Below are 14,292 nucleotides of genomic sequence, written 5' to 3' on the forward strand. Positions count from 1 at the left end.
CATGCATGCACTGCGTGCAAACTACCAGGCTGCGATCTGGAGGAGAAGTCTGCAGAGCCAGCCATGGGTTGCAAACCCAACAGACTGCGGTTGGATGATAGATAACGACGGAAAGCTTGTTGTCAAGTGGATGCAAGGGGCACCAGCACCAGAAGCTATTATACAGCTACTGTCCTGCAAGTGTGTGCGGTCATGTGAACTTCCTCAGTGTACTTGCCTCAGCAATGGCCTGAAGTGCACAGACATGTGCAGATTACAGACATGCCAGAACAAGGGTACTGAAGACGAGCCAGTAGAACAACAGTCAGATTCAGAGTCCGATGTTGAAGATATTATGGAGTAACATATATATATATATATATATATATATATATATATATATATATATATATGCACATGACATGTTCAGTGTGTATTTACATAACTTGGATTAAATTTTGTTACAAATACTACATCTAGTCACTCCGGGTGGTACCGATATCGTCATATTTGGTTCTTGGCTCATGCTAAAATTCCTGTGGAACACCTAAAGGGTTAACAGTTTTTAAAAATGAGTTTTGAACAGCTTGAGGGGTGTAGTTTGCAAAATGGGGTAATTTATGGGTGGTTTCTGTTATGTAAGCCCCTTAAAGTGACTTCAGAAGTGACTTGGTCCTTTGAAAAGTGGGTTTTGCTGTAAATGTGAAAAATTGCGCATAAAACTATAAGCCCTATTACGTCGTAAAACAATAAGGTTTCATTTTCAAAATGATGCCAATATGAAGTAAACATGTGGGGAGTGTAAATTAATAACTATTATGGGGGGTATCAGTATTTTTGTAAAAAGCAGAGAATTTCAAAGTTAAAAAATTGCCGATTTTTCCAAAATTTCCGAATATTTAGCATTTTTTTATATAGAAAGGTAAAATATATTGACTCCCATTTAGCACTGACGTGAAGTACAATATGTCACGAGAAAACAATCTCAGAATGGCTTGGATAGGTGAAAGCGTTCCAAAGTTATTAGCCCATGAAGTGGCACAGGTCAGATTGGCTTAGGCACTTGGGTACAAATAGGCCTAGGGCTGAAGGGGTTAATAAGCTACGTATATGTAAGGGCTATCATATCAAAAAATAAACTACAGACATGCATCTACCTAAAAATACCAAAGAGAATTAGTCACTCCGCTTGGTACCGATATCGTCAAATTTGGTTCTTGGCTCATGGACTAAATGTGGCCTACACAAATGTAAAGTGGTGTGTAACTGGTGTGTTTGGTGAACTTTATTATTTATTTATTTTTTGGGGGCTGAACTGACAACGGATAGAGCTGCAATCACACGGAGACCGTGCAGACAGCCGTAAACGGCGCTGCAAGGCCCAAAAACCCTCCTCTACTTTATCCTATGTAGTGTTTTTCCACAAATTAGCTGGAGACGGGTGGAAAGACACTAATAGGATTTTTTAAAATAAATTAGCAGCAGACTACACTACTTTGAAAAAAAAGAAAATTGATTTGGCGGTATGACGCAGTGAAAAACCCTGAGCTGCAGACAACCAGGCTACGGCTGCTCACAGACTACAGGGCGAGCTGCAGTCACACGGAGACCGTGCAGACAGCCGTAAACGGCGCTGCAAGGCCCAAAAACCCTCCTCTACTTTATCCTATGTAGTGTTTTTCCACAAATTAGCTGGAGACGGGTGGAAAGACACTAATAGGATTTTTTAAAATAAATTAGCAGCAGACTACACTACTTTGAAAAAAAAGAAAATTGATTTGGCGGTATGACGCAGTGAAAAACCCTGAGCTGGAGACAACCAGGCTATAGCTGCTCACAGATTACAGGGCGAGCTGCAGTCACACGGAGACCGTGCAGACAGCCGTAAACGGCGCTGCAAGGCCCAAAAACCCTCCTCTACTTTATCCTATGTAGTGTTTTTCCACAAATTAGCTGGAGACGGGTGGAAAGACACTAATAGGATTTTTTTGAATAAATTAGCAGCAGACTACACTACTTGAAAAAAAAAAAAAAAAAAAAAAAAAAAAGAACAGTATGAGGCAATGAACCACCCTCCCTGAACTGAATACAACCAGCTATGGATGGCCTATGTGGCTGCACTCAGACTAGAGAGTGGGCTGCACTCACACACACACACACACAGAGACCTTGCAGATCGCTGTGAAAACAGCGCTACAAGGCAAAAGGAAGGTGAATAGTAGGTGAACACAGCGGTTGCTAAATTAGCCTTTGGAAAGCACAAAGAAGCAAATCGCTATCTCTAAACTGTCCCTCAGTCAGCAAACAGCGTCCTGTCACTAACTGAATTCACAGCAGAGTGATCGCAAAATGGCGCCAGCGACTTTTAAACTGCATCATGACATCATTTCAGCAGCCAATCACAGCCTTGCCAGTAGTTTCATGCCCTCCATGCTAAACAGGATGTGCCCACACTTGGAATCTTTCTCATTGGCTGAATTTCTGAATTTTGAATCATTGAACTTCCGATTCCGGTATCCGATACGCGCCAAGTATCGGAATCCCGGTATCGGAATTCCGATACCGCTAGTATCGGCCGATACCCGATACTTGCGGTATCGGAATGCTCAACACTAGTCACAATACCATCCACGAGTTTATTTGAAAAACAAAACAATTAAATCTTTAAGACACTTAAATCCAATTTGCATAATAATTTGGAACACAGTGTAGTTTGCACATACGCCAGTCTTGTGCGTGGGTACACCCCATTGCGAGGTTCGTAATCTCTCGTTTGATGTAATTTTGAAAGGGATAGTCGACATTGTATATGAATTGTTCTTCCCAACAGGACATACAGTAACAAGGTTAGCCAAAGAGGGCGAGCATTTTGCTCACATTGGCACTTTTTTGTGTCTGCAAATAATATTTCTTATTGATAATATAATAATAATAATTCAGAAAAAAATTGCTGGTAAAATAAACAGTTTAAGGTCTAAAGAATACTCACTACACATATTTAAGTGGAATTTCGCAGCTTGCAAGGCAGTCTTGTGTGGATTTGATGGGTATAATGAGACTGCATCACAACTTAATCATCTATATGAATGGTCCCAAAAAACCTCATAAAAATCTCTCAATATGTCCCTCGCATCCCGAATATTTCCAGGCACTCTTTTACTGGGAGTTACAATTAACAATCCAACCAACCCCATATATAAAATCCCATACCAGAAACAATTGGTCTCATCAGAGGTGGGTGAATGCTTTTGTGCACTTTAGGGAAAGCGTGCAATATTTTCAGATATATCAAATACTTATTATATGTGTGCATTCATATGATCCTCTAAAAAATTGTTCAGAGTTTTATTTAGAAAAGTGAGACAATTTTTTTGCTCACCTTCATTTGTGGTAGATCATTTCACTCTGCTGCACATTGAGGTAGACTGTCTCTTTAAATCTCCCAATGGTTTATTAAATGTCTTGCATAAAACAATGCAGAGTTAGCAAAATAAATAACTGCCTTTCTGGCCTAACAGGAAAACAAAACATAAAAACATACTATATGGCAGTCTGTGTTGCGGCGGGGATCCGCCCACTCAGGAGCAAAAATAAAAAAGATCCAACTTTCCGTATCAGGAACACACACAGCTCTGGAGCTCTGATCTCCATGCACACCCAACACTGAATGAACCAGAAGACTGTGTATTTACCTTCTGGGCTCAAACATGGGGTGCAGATATGGTGGACAGCCTCCAACCCTCTCTTCAATGTTCACTTAACTTAGCCCTTATCATGGCTAATTAATTTAATTAAAATCTGCTCCAAAAATGCAAGTTAAAAAAACCCACAAAAATGAGGCAAAAATGCACCTTTTAGTCGCTGCATTTTTCCTGCCAAAAGATGCAGAAATATTGCAGAACTTTCTGCACCAAATACCTAATGTGTGCACAAACCCTAACATTGTAGTAGTACATCTCAAGTGCCAGGTAGTCAGGCTAATCGGTATAACCCCACCAATTATTAGTAGCTTGCTGATAATCTACAGTGTACACACAAAGCTGTCATTCAGGGGTAGGGGTTATTAACAGAGCAGAAGATGTGGCTCTGTTACATCTTAATCTGACAAACAAGGATTCTATGAAATCTACATCAAGCAGTCCAGTAGGTGAGACATCTCTGGAATCAGGCTTTCTTGCCCCATGTTATGCTGCTCTTAGATTATATAGCAAAAACCTGCTGACAAATTCCATTTAATTAACATTTGCAAGACCATTTACAGTTTCCTATGCTAAAAAATTGCAGTGTATCCAAAAAAACTGATGCTTTACTGTGGCTCTGTATGTCATCTAATTTTTTTTGCATACCTAGAGACTTGAATGGGTGAGTCTCATCCACTTTTCAGAAGAATGTAGTGCAATTTGGTGAATGAAAACAATCGGTCATCTAGACTGCTCCTTTGAATAACATTAGCCTAATGTTGTCTGTTTTTTTCATGGAGAGCACAGTTCTGTAAACCGCCCTCCAGATTAGTATATGAACTTGTGAATGCCATAAGTATACATATCTATATATGTATAATAATCGTTTAATAAAAGTTATGGTATTTTTTGGAAATCATGTTAGTTTAGCTAAGGTCAGAGACAGACTGCCGTATTTCTTGTGCGAGAATCGCATCATAAACCTCGCACTGGCTTTCGGCTCTCCTGACCTGAACTTGACAGCTGCATAGAAATACATCATGCTTTCTTGCTCAGGTCAGAAGAGGTGCTAGATCAGTGCATGCAGTGGGATGCGACTCTTGCACTAGAAATACGTCAATCTGTCTCTGCCCTAAGTCATATTTCTGGATACATGCCTACCTGGTCTCCAGAATCCAGCCCCCTTTTTCCATCTGTTTTACTCTACTTAGTAAGCGAAGCATGTTTTTTTGGCATAATACATGACTAAGGACAAAATTATATATGAAACACACAGGATAATACCATTATTACTGTCTGAACTGTACCTGGAACACTTTTAAGACCCTGAAATAAAGATTGTGGATTAATTTTAATTTCAATCAGTTGGAAAACTTTATGCTTTATTGTTTTTCACACACAACATCAAGCAGCAGAGCCATGACCTGGTGAGTTGGTTATTTCACTTTTCCGTAAAATATAATTCTGTACAAAACCTAAAATCAGAGCCAACTCCAAGTCAGGTTCTTTAATACATTTTATTTTTTTACACTTTAGGGAATGATGGGAGTAGAAGGTTTACCTGGTTCACCTGGAGTATCTGGACCTAAGGTAATAACATAGGTTATTTTATTGTAATTAAATCATCTGTACTCCTTACTGCATCATTACGTATTTTCATGTTGTTGGTTCACCTTGACATATTCTTTAGGGTTAGTATCGCCACATTTCTGAGGGTGATAATTATCAAATTATAATGTCACAGGTTTACAGAGACAGAGAGGGACCAGGAGATTGCAGTGTCCGATTTCATGTATTCCTACACTGATTAGAAGCCCTTCTCCTTCATAATAAATGGTGCAGGTTTCTGATAGCAGTGCAGGTGTTAAACTGTTCAGCTTAGAGTCTCTGAAGTTTTCCTGCTGGTATGATCTCAGCTGTTGAGTATTGACCACTCCCCTTTCATATATATACTCGCCTCTGGCAACCTGGATTGCCAGTGTTAGTCTTATACTGCCTGATGTGGAGTGGAGGTGTCGATTGTTGGTTGAGGTATTAGGAGTGTTGATCTGTGACTGTTGTGTTTCAGCTATGTGCAAATCCTCACCTATTTGGTTGTCCCTCTTTTTCTACCCTTTGTTCCACACTGTTGTCTGTGGATGCATATTTGTATGTTTGGTATTTTCATTTATCCCTATACGTCATTCCTTGTTAGTCTAGTTTGTGCATATACATACACTATTACTCACCACTTCCAATGGTGGGCAACAGATATAGGGTTGATTCAGGACTTCAGCAAGGTATGTGGCCCCAGCATCTTCAATATCATAAGTAACTGAACTCCTAGTGTTTCCTCCCTCTACTAACCTACCTTTGCCTGACATTGCCATCTCCATGTGCAGTTCCACCATTACTCCAAAGCAACATGCCCACTGCCTTGGGGTCATCCTTGATTCTGAGCTTTCATTCACCCCCCACATCCGATCACTGGCTCGCTCTTCTTATCTGCATCTCAAAAACATTTCTAGAATTCGCCCTTTTCTTATTTTTGACTCTGCAAAAAATCTTACTGTTTCACTTATTCATTCTCATCTGGACTATTGTAACTCTCTACTAATCGGCCTCCCTCTTACCAAACTCTCCCCGCTCCAATCTGTCTTGAATGCTGCAGCCAGGATCATATTCCTCACCAACCGTTACACCGATGCCTCTACCTTGTGCCAGTCATTACACTGGCTACCCATTCACTCCAGAATCCAGTACAAAGCTACTACCCTCATCCACAAAGCACTCCATGGCTCAGCACCAACCTACATCTCCTCTCTGGTCTCAGTCTACCACCTACTGTGCCCTGCGCTCCACTAATGACCTCAGGTTAGCATCCTCAATAATCAGAACCTCGCACTCCCGTCTCCAAGACTTTACACGTGATGCGCCGATTAATGCACTACCTAGGTTAACCCCTTAGTGACAGAGCCAATTTGGTACTTAATGACCAGGCCAATTTTTACAATTCTGACCACTGTCACTTTATGAGGTTATAACTCTGGAACGCTTCAACGGATCCTGCTGATTCTGAGATTGTTTTTTCGTGACATATTGTACTTCATGTTAGTGGTAACATTTCTTCGATATTACTTGAGATTATTTATGAAAAAAATGGAAATATGGCAAAAAATTTTAAAATTTAGCAATTTTCAAACTTTGGATTTTTATGCCCTTAAATCAGAGAGATATGTCACAAAAAATAGTTAATAAATAACATTTCCCACATGTCTACTTTACATCAGCACAATTTTGGAATCAAAATTTTTTTTTTTAGGGAGTTATAAGGGTTAAAAGTTGACCAGCAATTTCTCATTTTTACAACATCATTTTTTTTTTAGGGACCACATCACATTTAAAGTCATTTTGAGGGGTCAATATGATAGAAAATAACCAAGTGTGACACCATTCTAAAAACTGCACCCCTCAAGGTGCTCAAAACCACATTCAAGAAGTTTATTAACCCTTTACGTGCTTCACAGGAACTGAAACAATGTGGAAGGCAAAAATGAACATTTAACTTTTTTTTGCAAACATTTTGCTTCAGAACCATTTTTTTTATTTTCTCAAGTGTAAAAACAGAAATTTAACCATAAATGTTGTTGTGAAATTTCTCCTGAATACGCCGATACCCCATATGTGGGCGTAAACAACTGTTTGGGCACACCGCAGAGCTTGGAAGAGAAGGAGCGCCGTTTGACTTTTTCAATGCAGAATTGGTTGGAATTGAGATCGGATGCCATGTCACGTTTAGAGAGCCCCTGATGTGCCTAAACAGTGGAAACCCCCCACAAGTGACCCCATTTTGGAAACTAGACCCCTTAAGAAACTTATCTAGATGTGTGGTGAGCACTTTAAACCCCCAAGTTCTTCACAGAAATTTATAAAGTAGAGCCGTGAAAATAAAAAATCCTTTTTTTTTCCTTAAAAAATGATTTTTTAGCCTGCAATTTTTTATTTTCTCAAGGGTAACAGGAGAAATTGGACCCCAAAATTTATTGTGCAATTTATGTTGAGTAGGCTGATACCCCATATGTTGAAGTAAACCACTGTTTGGGCGCATGGCAGAGCTCGGAAGGGAAGGAGCGCCATTTTGGAATGCAGACTTTGATAGAATGGTCTGCGGGCATTATGTTGTATTTGCAGAGACCCTGATGTACCTAAACAGTAGAAACCCCCCACAAGTGACCCCATTTTGGAAACTAGAGCCCCCAAGGAACTTATCTAGATGTGTGGTGAGAACTGTGAATGCCCAAGTGCTTCACAGACGTTTATAATGCAGAGTTGTGAAAATAAAAAATATTTTTTTTTTTCCACAATAAAGATTTTTTAGCCCCCAAGTTTTTATTATCACAAGGGTAACAGGAGAAATTGGACCCCAAAAGTTGTTGTCCAATTTATCTCGAGTACGCTGATGCCCCATATGTGGGGGTAAACCACTGTTTGGGTGCACGGCAGAGCTCGGAAGGGAGGGAGCACCATTTGACTTTTTGAGCGCAAAATTGGCTGTGGCGTTTAGAGACCCCCTGATGTACCTAAACAGTGGAAACCCCCCAAATCTAACTCCAACCCTAACCCCAACACACCCCTAAGGCTTCTTTCACACTTCAGTTGTTTGGCGTCAGTCAGCTCCGACATAGTGACGGATCCGTCACAATTGTTGAGAAAACGGTTCTAACGGATCCGTTTTTTTGACGGATCCGTTACTTGGGGGTTGTCTGGGAAAAGTATCTACTTTTTGGAGCATGCGCAATTGAAAAAGCGGATTGGGGCGACGGATCCACCGAAATGACGGTAACGACGGATCCGTCGCCCATAGGCGGCCATTCTATGGAATGACGAACGCGACGGATCAGCCATTTCGGCGCAGACAAAAAACGTTACAATGGCCGTCAATGTCTAGATGACGTCCGCCAAATCTCGACGGATCCGTCACATGGCGGATGGAACGGACGACCATCCGCCACAATCCGTCGCTAATGCATGTCTATGGGAAAATAGCGGAACCGCCAAAAAAATGGCGGATCCGCTATTTGATGAAAATGGCGGTTTCAGACTGACGCCAAAAGACTGAAGTGTGAAAGAGGCCTAACCCTAATGCTAACCCGATCCATAATCCTAATCACAACCCTAAGGATAATCGCAACCCTAACCTCAAAACTACCATAACCCTAATCAGAACCCTAAATCCAACACACCCCTAATCCTAATCTCAAACCTAACCCTAATACCAATACACCCCCTAATCCCAACCCTACCCTTAACCCTAATCCCAAACCTAACCGTAATCCCAAACGTAACCCTAATGCCAACCCTAATCCAAACCCTAATCCCAACCCTAACCCTAACTTTAGCCGCAACCCTAGTCCTAACTTTAGCCCCAACTCTAACTATAGCCCTAACTTTAGCCCCAACCCTAACCCTAACCCTAAATTTAGCCCCAACCCTAACTCTAAATTTAGCTCCAACCCTAACGCTAAATTTAGCCCCAACCCTAGCCCTAACCCTAACCCTAACCCTAGCCCTAACCCTAACCCTAGCCCTAACCCTAGCCCTTACCCTAACCCTAGCCCTAACCCTAACCCTAACCCTAATTTTAGCCCCAACTCTTCTCTCCTGCCAGCCGGCAGATGGCAGCAGAGAGCGGGCGCACTGCGCATGCGCCCGCCATTTTCTTTTCATAGGAAGAAGCCGGTGGCCAGGGGAAGACACAGGAGGACCCAGGGACACCGGTAAGTATGATAGGGTCCCCGAATCCCCCTATTTCTCTGTCCTCTGATGTGCGATCACATCAGAGGACAGAGAATTACACATCACTTTTTTTTTTTTTGTCGCCGGTAAACAGTTAATTACCGGCGATCGTAAAACAGCAGCCGAGACCCCAAAGATCTCCCAGGTGCCGGCCGGCGGGCGCACTACGCGTGCGCCCGCCATTTTTAAGATGGCGGCGCCCATTGGGAGCCACGAGGAGCACCGGGGGAGACAGGTGAGTATCGGGGGGCATAGGGGGCGACCGGGGACCCCATTTCTCTGTCCTCCGATGTGCGATCACAACGGAGGACAGAGAAATTAAATGGGAAATCGCGTTTTTGGTTTTTTTTGCGATCGCCGGTAAGCGGTTAATTACCGGCGATTGCAACTCGGGGGTCGGTAAAAAAAACCCGAATCATGTTCTCTGGGGTCTCGGCTACCCCCGGTAACCGAGACCCCAGAGAAAATCCGACTCTGGGGGGCGCTATTCACTTTTTCCACAGCGCCGTTAATTAACGGCGCTGTGGTTTAATTACCCTTAGCGGCCGCCGTTAAAAGGCGTATCGGCGGTCGTTAAGGGGTTAATACGATTAATCCCCAATCCCCACAGTTTTAAGCGTGCCCTAAAAACTCATTTGTTCTGATTGGCCTACCGCCTCAACGCATTAACCTAACTGTCCGGCTGCCGTCACACTAGCAGTGTTTGGTCAGTATTTTGCTTCAGTATTTGTAAGCCAAAACCAGGAGTGGAACAAATAGAGGAAAAGTATAACAGAAACATATGCACCACTTCTGCATTTATCACCCACTCCTGGTTTTGGCTTACATATGCTGATGTGGAGTGCTGACCAAGTGCTGCTAGTGTGACAGCAGCCTCCCTGTGTGGCCTATTAAAAATAAATAAATAAAAAAAAAAACACAAAAAAAACAAAAAAAACATAATCAGGTTCCTCGCATCATGTTCTCATACACTTTATGCAGTTAATAGCTCTCTGTGTCTGTACTGCTACATACTTAGGCAGTTAACTGGTTCATGCAGCTTTACATGAACACCCGAGCCTTACACTATGGCTGGTCCAAATAACTAAAGCAATTGTTACCATCCACCTCTCGTGTCTCCCCTTTTCCTCATAGTTTGTAAGCGTGCGAGCAGGGCCCTCATTTCTCCTAGTATCTATTTTGAACTGTGATTTCTGCTATGCTGTAATGTCTATTGTCTGTACAAGTCCCCTCTGTAATTTGTAAAGCGCTGCGGAATATGTTGGCGCTATATAAATAAACTTCTTGTTATTATTATTATTAAGTAATCCAGGGAGCAGGGATAGCTAGGGCGCCCTTAGCTTTAGGAATAGGGAAGGAGCCACTGGCACCGGGTATTCCGACAAGAGTTGTGACATTAACACTGGCCCATACTATTTTTTGATCCATCATGGATCCTATTACTCCTCTGGCTGGGCAACTGCAGCAGCTAAGCCTGGAGATGGCAGATCTTCGCTCTGTTGTTACACAACATTTAAGCATGGCTGGTCTTGGGACCACTACTCCCAGGCAGTCCAACGTGGAGCCCAAGATAGCTTTGCGGGACAGGTTCTTTGGGGGTGAGACAAGTTTGTTGTTTTCAGGGAGGCCTGTAAGGTATAATTTAAGTTATGTCCTCACTCCTCTGGAATTGAAAAGCAATGGGTGGGGATCATAATTTTGCTCTTTCAGGCTGACCCTCAAGCATTGGCTTTTTCTCTTCTGGCCGACTCTCTGTTCCGGATGGTGAAGGATTTTTTTTGAGGCGATGGGTTACATATATATGAGGACCTCGACCGTGTCTACCTGGCCGAGTCTACATCAGCTCCAGCAGTGAAACCGGCCGGCGGAGGAGTATTGCTCCAAGTTTCAGAGGTGGTTCACCGATACCAAGTGGAATGACCCCATACTGCATAGCCAGTTCTATCAATGGATATATTTAGGGATAAAGGATGCCTTTGCCATGCATGAGACTAGAGATGAATCCGCAATAAAATTCTTGGAAGCTTGTTACTCAAACCAAGCAATTTCTAACGAGTAACAAGTATAATGGGAGTCAATGGGAAATTCAATTAATTTTTCCTGCAGACCATACAAAGAGGTCTGAGGGGCAGTGAAAATGTTGAAATGGATGGAAAAAGTCCTGAATGGAAGGAGGACAGGATGGGAAAGACCCCAGAAGCATCCAGAAGGAACTAGTCCAAGTGGAGGAGGTGGACATGGTGATATAGTTGTCTAGTCATCCAAAGGTATGGACAAGTCATGTGGGATCCACTCCTTGTTCATTTTAAGGAATGTTAAGTTACCCACGTTGGCTGTGGATAGGCGGATGCGCTAGTCTGTGATGACCCTAGTGCCGTGCTGAACACACATTCCAACAGTACACATACTGCAGGGCAGGCCAGCACCTCAAAAGCATAAAGGGCAAGCTCAGGCTATGTTTCCAATTTGGAGACCCGGAATTTAAATGGGGCTGACCTTTCTGTTAGTACATGGAGACGTATGGAAAGGTAATCTTCCACCATGTTGTTGTGTCGCTGCCTCCTTCCAATACGAACCGTATCAGATGGTGGTGCCAGATGTTGTGGCGTGCTCATATAGTTTTTCCACATTTTAACCATGCTAATCCTGCCTTTCGAGGTGCTGGTAGTGCCCCAGCTCCTTCGCCTTGTTGTTTCACTGAGCCCCCGCTGTCAGGTGGGAAAGACATTAGTAGATTTTTCTATCAGCATGCGCTTGAATTCACGCATTTTGCGATCCCTCTCCAGTTATAGAAGTAATGATAGTATGTTATCCTTGGAGCGGGGATCCATCAGGGTGGCCACCCACTAATCTGCACTAATAACAATACGGGCAACTCGGAGGTCATTCAGCATGTATTGGCTCATGTGTGCCAGGTTGCCTAGAGACAACAGCAAGCTGTTCTCCGTGGGAGGTATATTTTCTGGGTACTCTGCATCCCCCAGCCATGCTCCAGTGATGCCCGTAAGATGATCTGAGTGCCACCCTGCTGTGAAAATGGTTGATCCTCCTCACACGCTGCATCATCCTCATCCTCCTCCTCCACCCCCTCCTCCTCCTCCTCCTCCCTCCTCCTCCCCCTCCTCCTCCTCCCTCCTCCTCCTCCCGCCTCCTCCCTCCTCCTCCCTCCTCCTCCTCCTTCCTCCTCCTCCTCCCTCCTCTTCCATCCTCCTCCTCCTCCCTCCTCTCCCTCTCCCTGTATTGTTGGGTACCTGGCCAATGTTGGGACAGTTACCCACCCTACTCCTGGTCCTCTTCCTCCTGTGCTACCACCTCATCCATCATGGTCTGAATTGTTTTTTCAAGCACGCATATAATGGGTATAGTACTTCTGCTTCATCAGCTCTGGCCATATTGGTGGAATATTTAAAGCAGCGCAACACGGCACACATGACTTGCATGGAGGCCCACTCAATGGTGGTCAAATGGTGTTTTTCTGCAGTGCGACTCATCCGTGCGTGTTACTGCTGAAATTTCACTATTGCCTGCTGCTTGCACAGTCTCTCCAGCATATGTAAGATGGAGTTCCATCTTGTTGGTACGTTGCATATCAGCCGGTGAGCGGGATAGCAGAAGTGAAGCTGCAGCATAGACTGGCAAGCAGCAGCAGGGTAAGAATGCCGAAAGTGCGTACAAACTTCCCACACTTTCAGCAGCAGCTCCAACATGTGTGGTTAGTTTTTTAGGAAGCTCTGCACCACCAAGTTTAGCACATGCACCAAGAAAGGGAAGTGCATGAAACCGGCTAGGCCCAGAGCTGCTATGAGATTTCGCCCATTATCACACACCTCCAGATCGGGCCAGAGGTTCACCGGCAGCAATCACTCATCTGTCTGTTTTTTGATCCCAACCCACAACTCCTGTGCGTTGTGGGATTTGTCCCCCAAACAGAGGAGTTTAATAACAGTCTGCTGTTGTTTGCCCCTGGCAGTACTCAAGTTGGTGAAAGAATGAGGAGGCGGTGAACAAAGAAAAGTAGGAGGAGGAAATCTGGAAAGATAAACATTCAGCAATCCTTGGTGGTAGGACCTGAGATAGAATACCTTCCACCTCTGCCCCAGCCACCACTACATTTACTCAGTGGGCAGTTAGGGAGATATAATGTCCCTGTTTGTGCTTAGTGGTCCACGTATCGGTGGTTATGTGGACCTTGCCACTGACGGCATTGTGCAGCGCACACTTGATTTTGTCTGCAACAGGACAAGGGTGGCCCACCTGGAAAAGTAGTGGTGGCTGCGAACAATGTACTGCAGGTCAGTCACCGACATTATTTTTTTTAAATTGTGCAACTCCGCCAGCTGGAATGGCAGCATTTCAAAGGCCAGTAATTGTAAAATGCTGTCATTCAGGACCATGGTTAGTGAGTTGCTAGGTTGGTATCTCCTCTTTCTCCTCTTTGGGGGGTGGAAATCTGAACACTTCCATGGGACAGTAAGGAGATTCTTAGTGACACTGGTGGTGGTGGTGATGCTATCACATCCTCTATATGCGGTTAGGAAGTTGGCCCTGTTGATTGTAATGGGGAGGAAGAAACTGAAACTGCAGCAGAAGAGAGAGCAATAGGAGGCTGAGATCTGTCATGGTTTTTAAGGTGTGTACTCCACTGCACCTCATGCTTGGAATTCAGATGAGTTGTCATACAGGTGTCTTACAGAACATTTATACCTCACTTCAGGGTCCAAAGGCACAGAGTGCAAATCACCTCTCACTTGTCGGCAGCACATTCCCTGAAGACATGAAATGACTGGTAGCTCTTTTGAGCTGTCTTTGTTATGTTTATAGCAGCGGTGATGTGGGCAGTAGCAGCCAATGTCCTGGC

General features: G+C 43.6%; 1 protein-coding gene across 1 annotated transcript in view; it reads left to right on the plus strand.

The window, feature by feature from the left end:
* The window catches only part of COL21A1 (collagen type XXI alpha 1 chain), a 614,795-nt gene that overhangs the window by 493,323 nt on the left and 107,180 nt on the right, over window positions 1–14,292 (plus strand). Inside the window, exon 19 of the mRNA XM_077290009.1 lies at window positions 5,196–5,249. Within this exon, the coding sequence (XP_077146124.1) occupies window positions 5,196–5,249 (54 nt within the window). The remainder of the gene's footprint in view (window positions 1–5,195; window positions 5,250–14,292) is intronic.

This window comes from Ranitomeya variabilis, chromosome 2, assembly GCF_051348905.1.
Source record: "Ranitomeya variabilis isolate aRanVar5 chromosome 2, aRanVar5.hap1, whole genome shotgun sequence".
Classification (NCBI taxonomy): Eukaryota; Metazoa; Chordata; class Amphibia; order Anura; family Dendrobatidae; genus Ranitomeya; species Ranitomeya variabilis.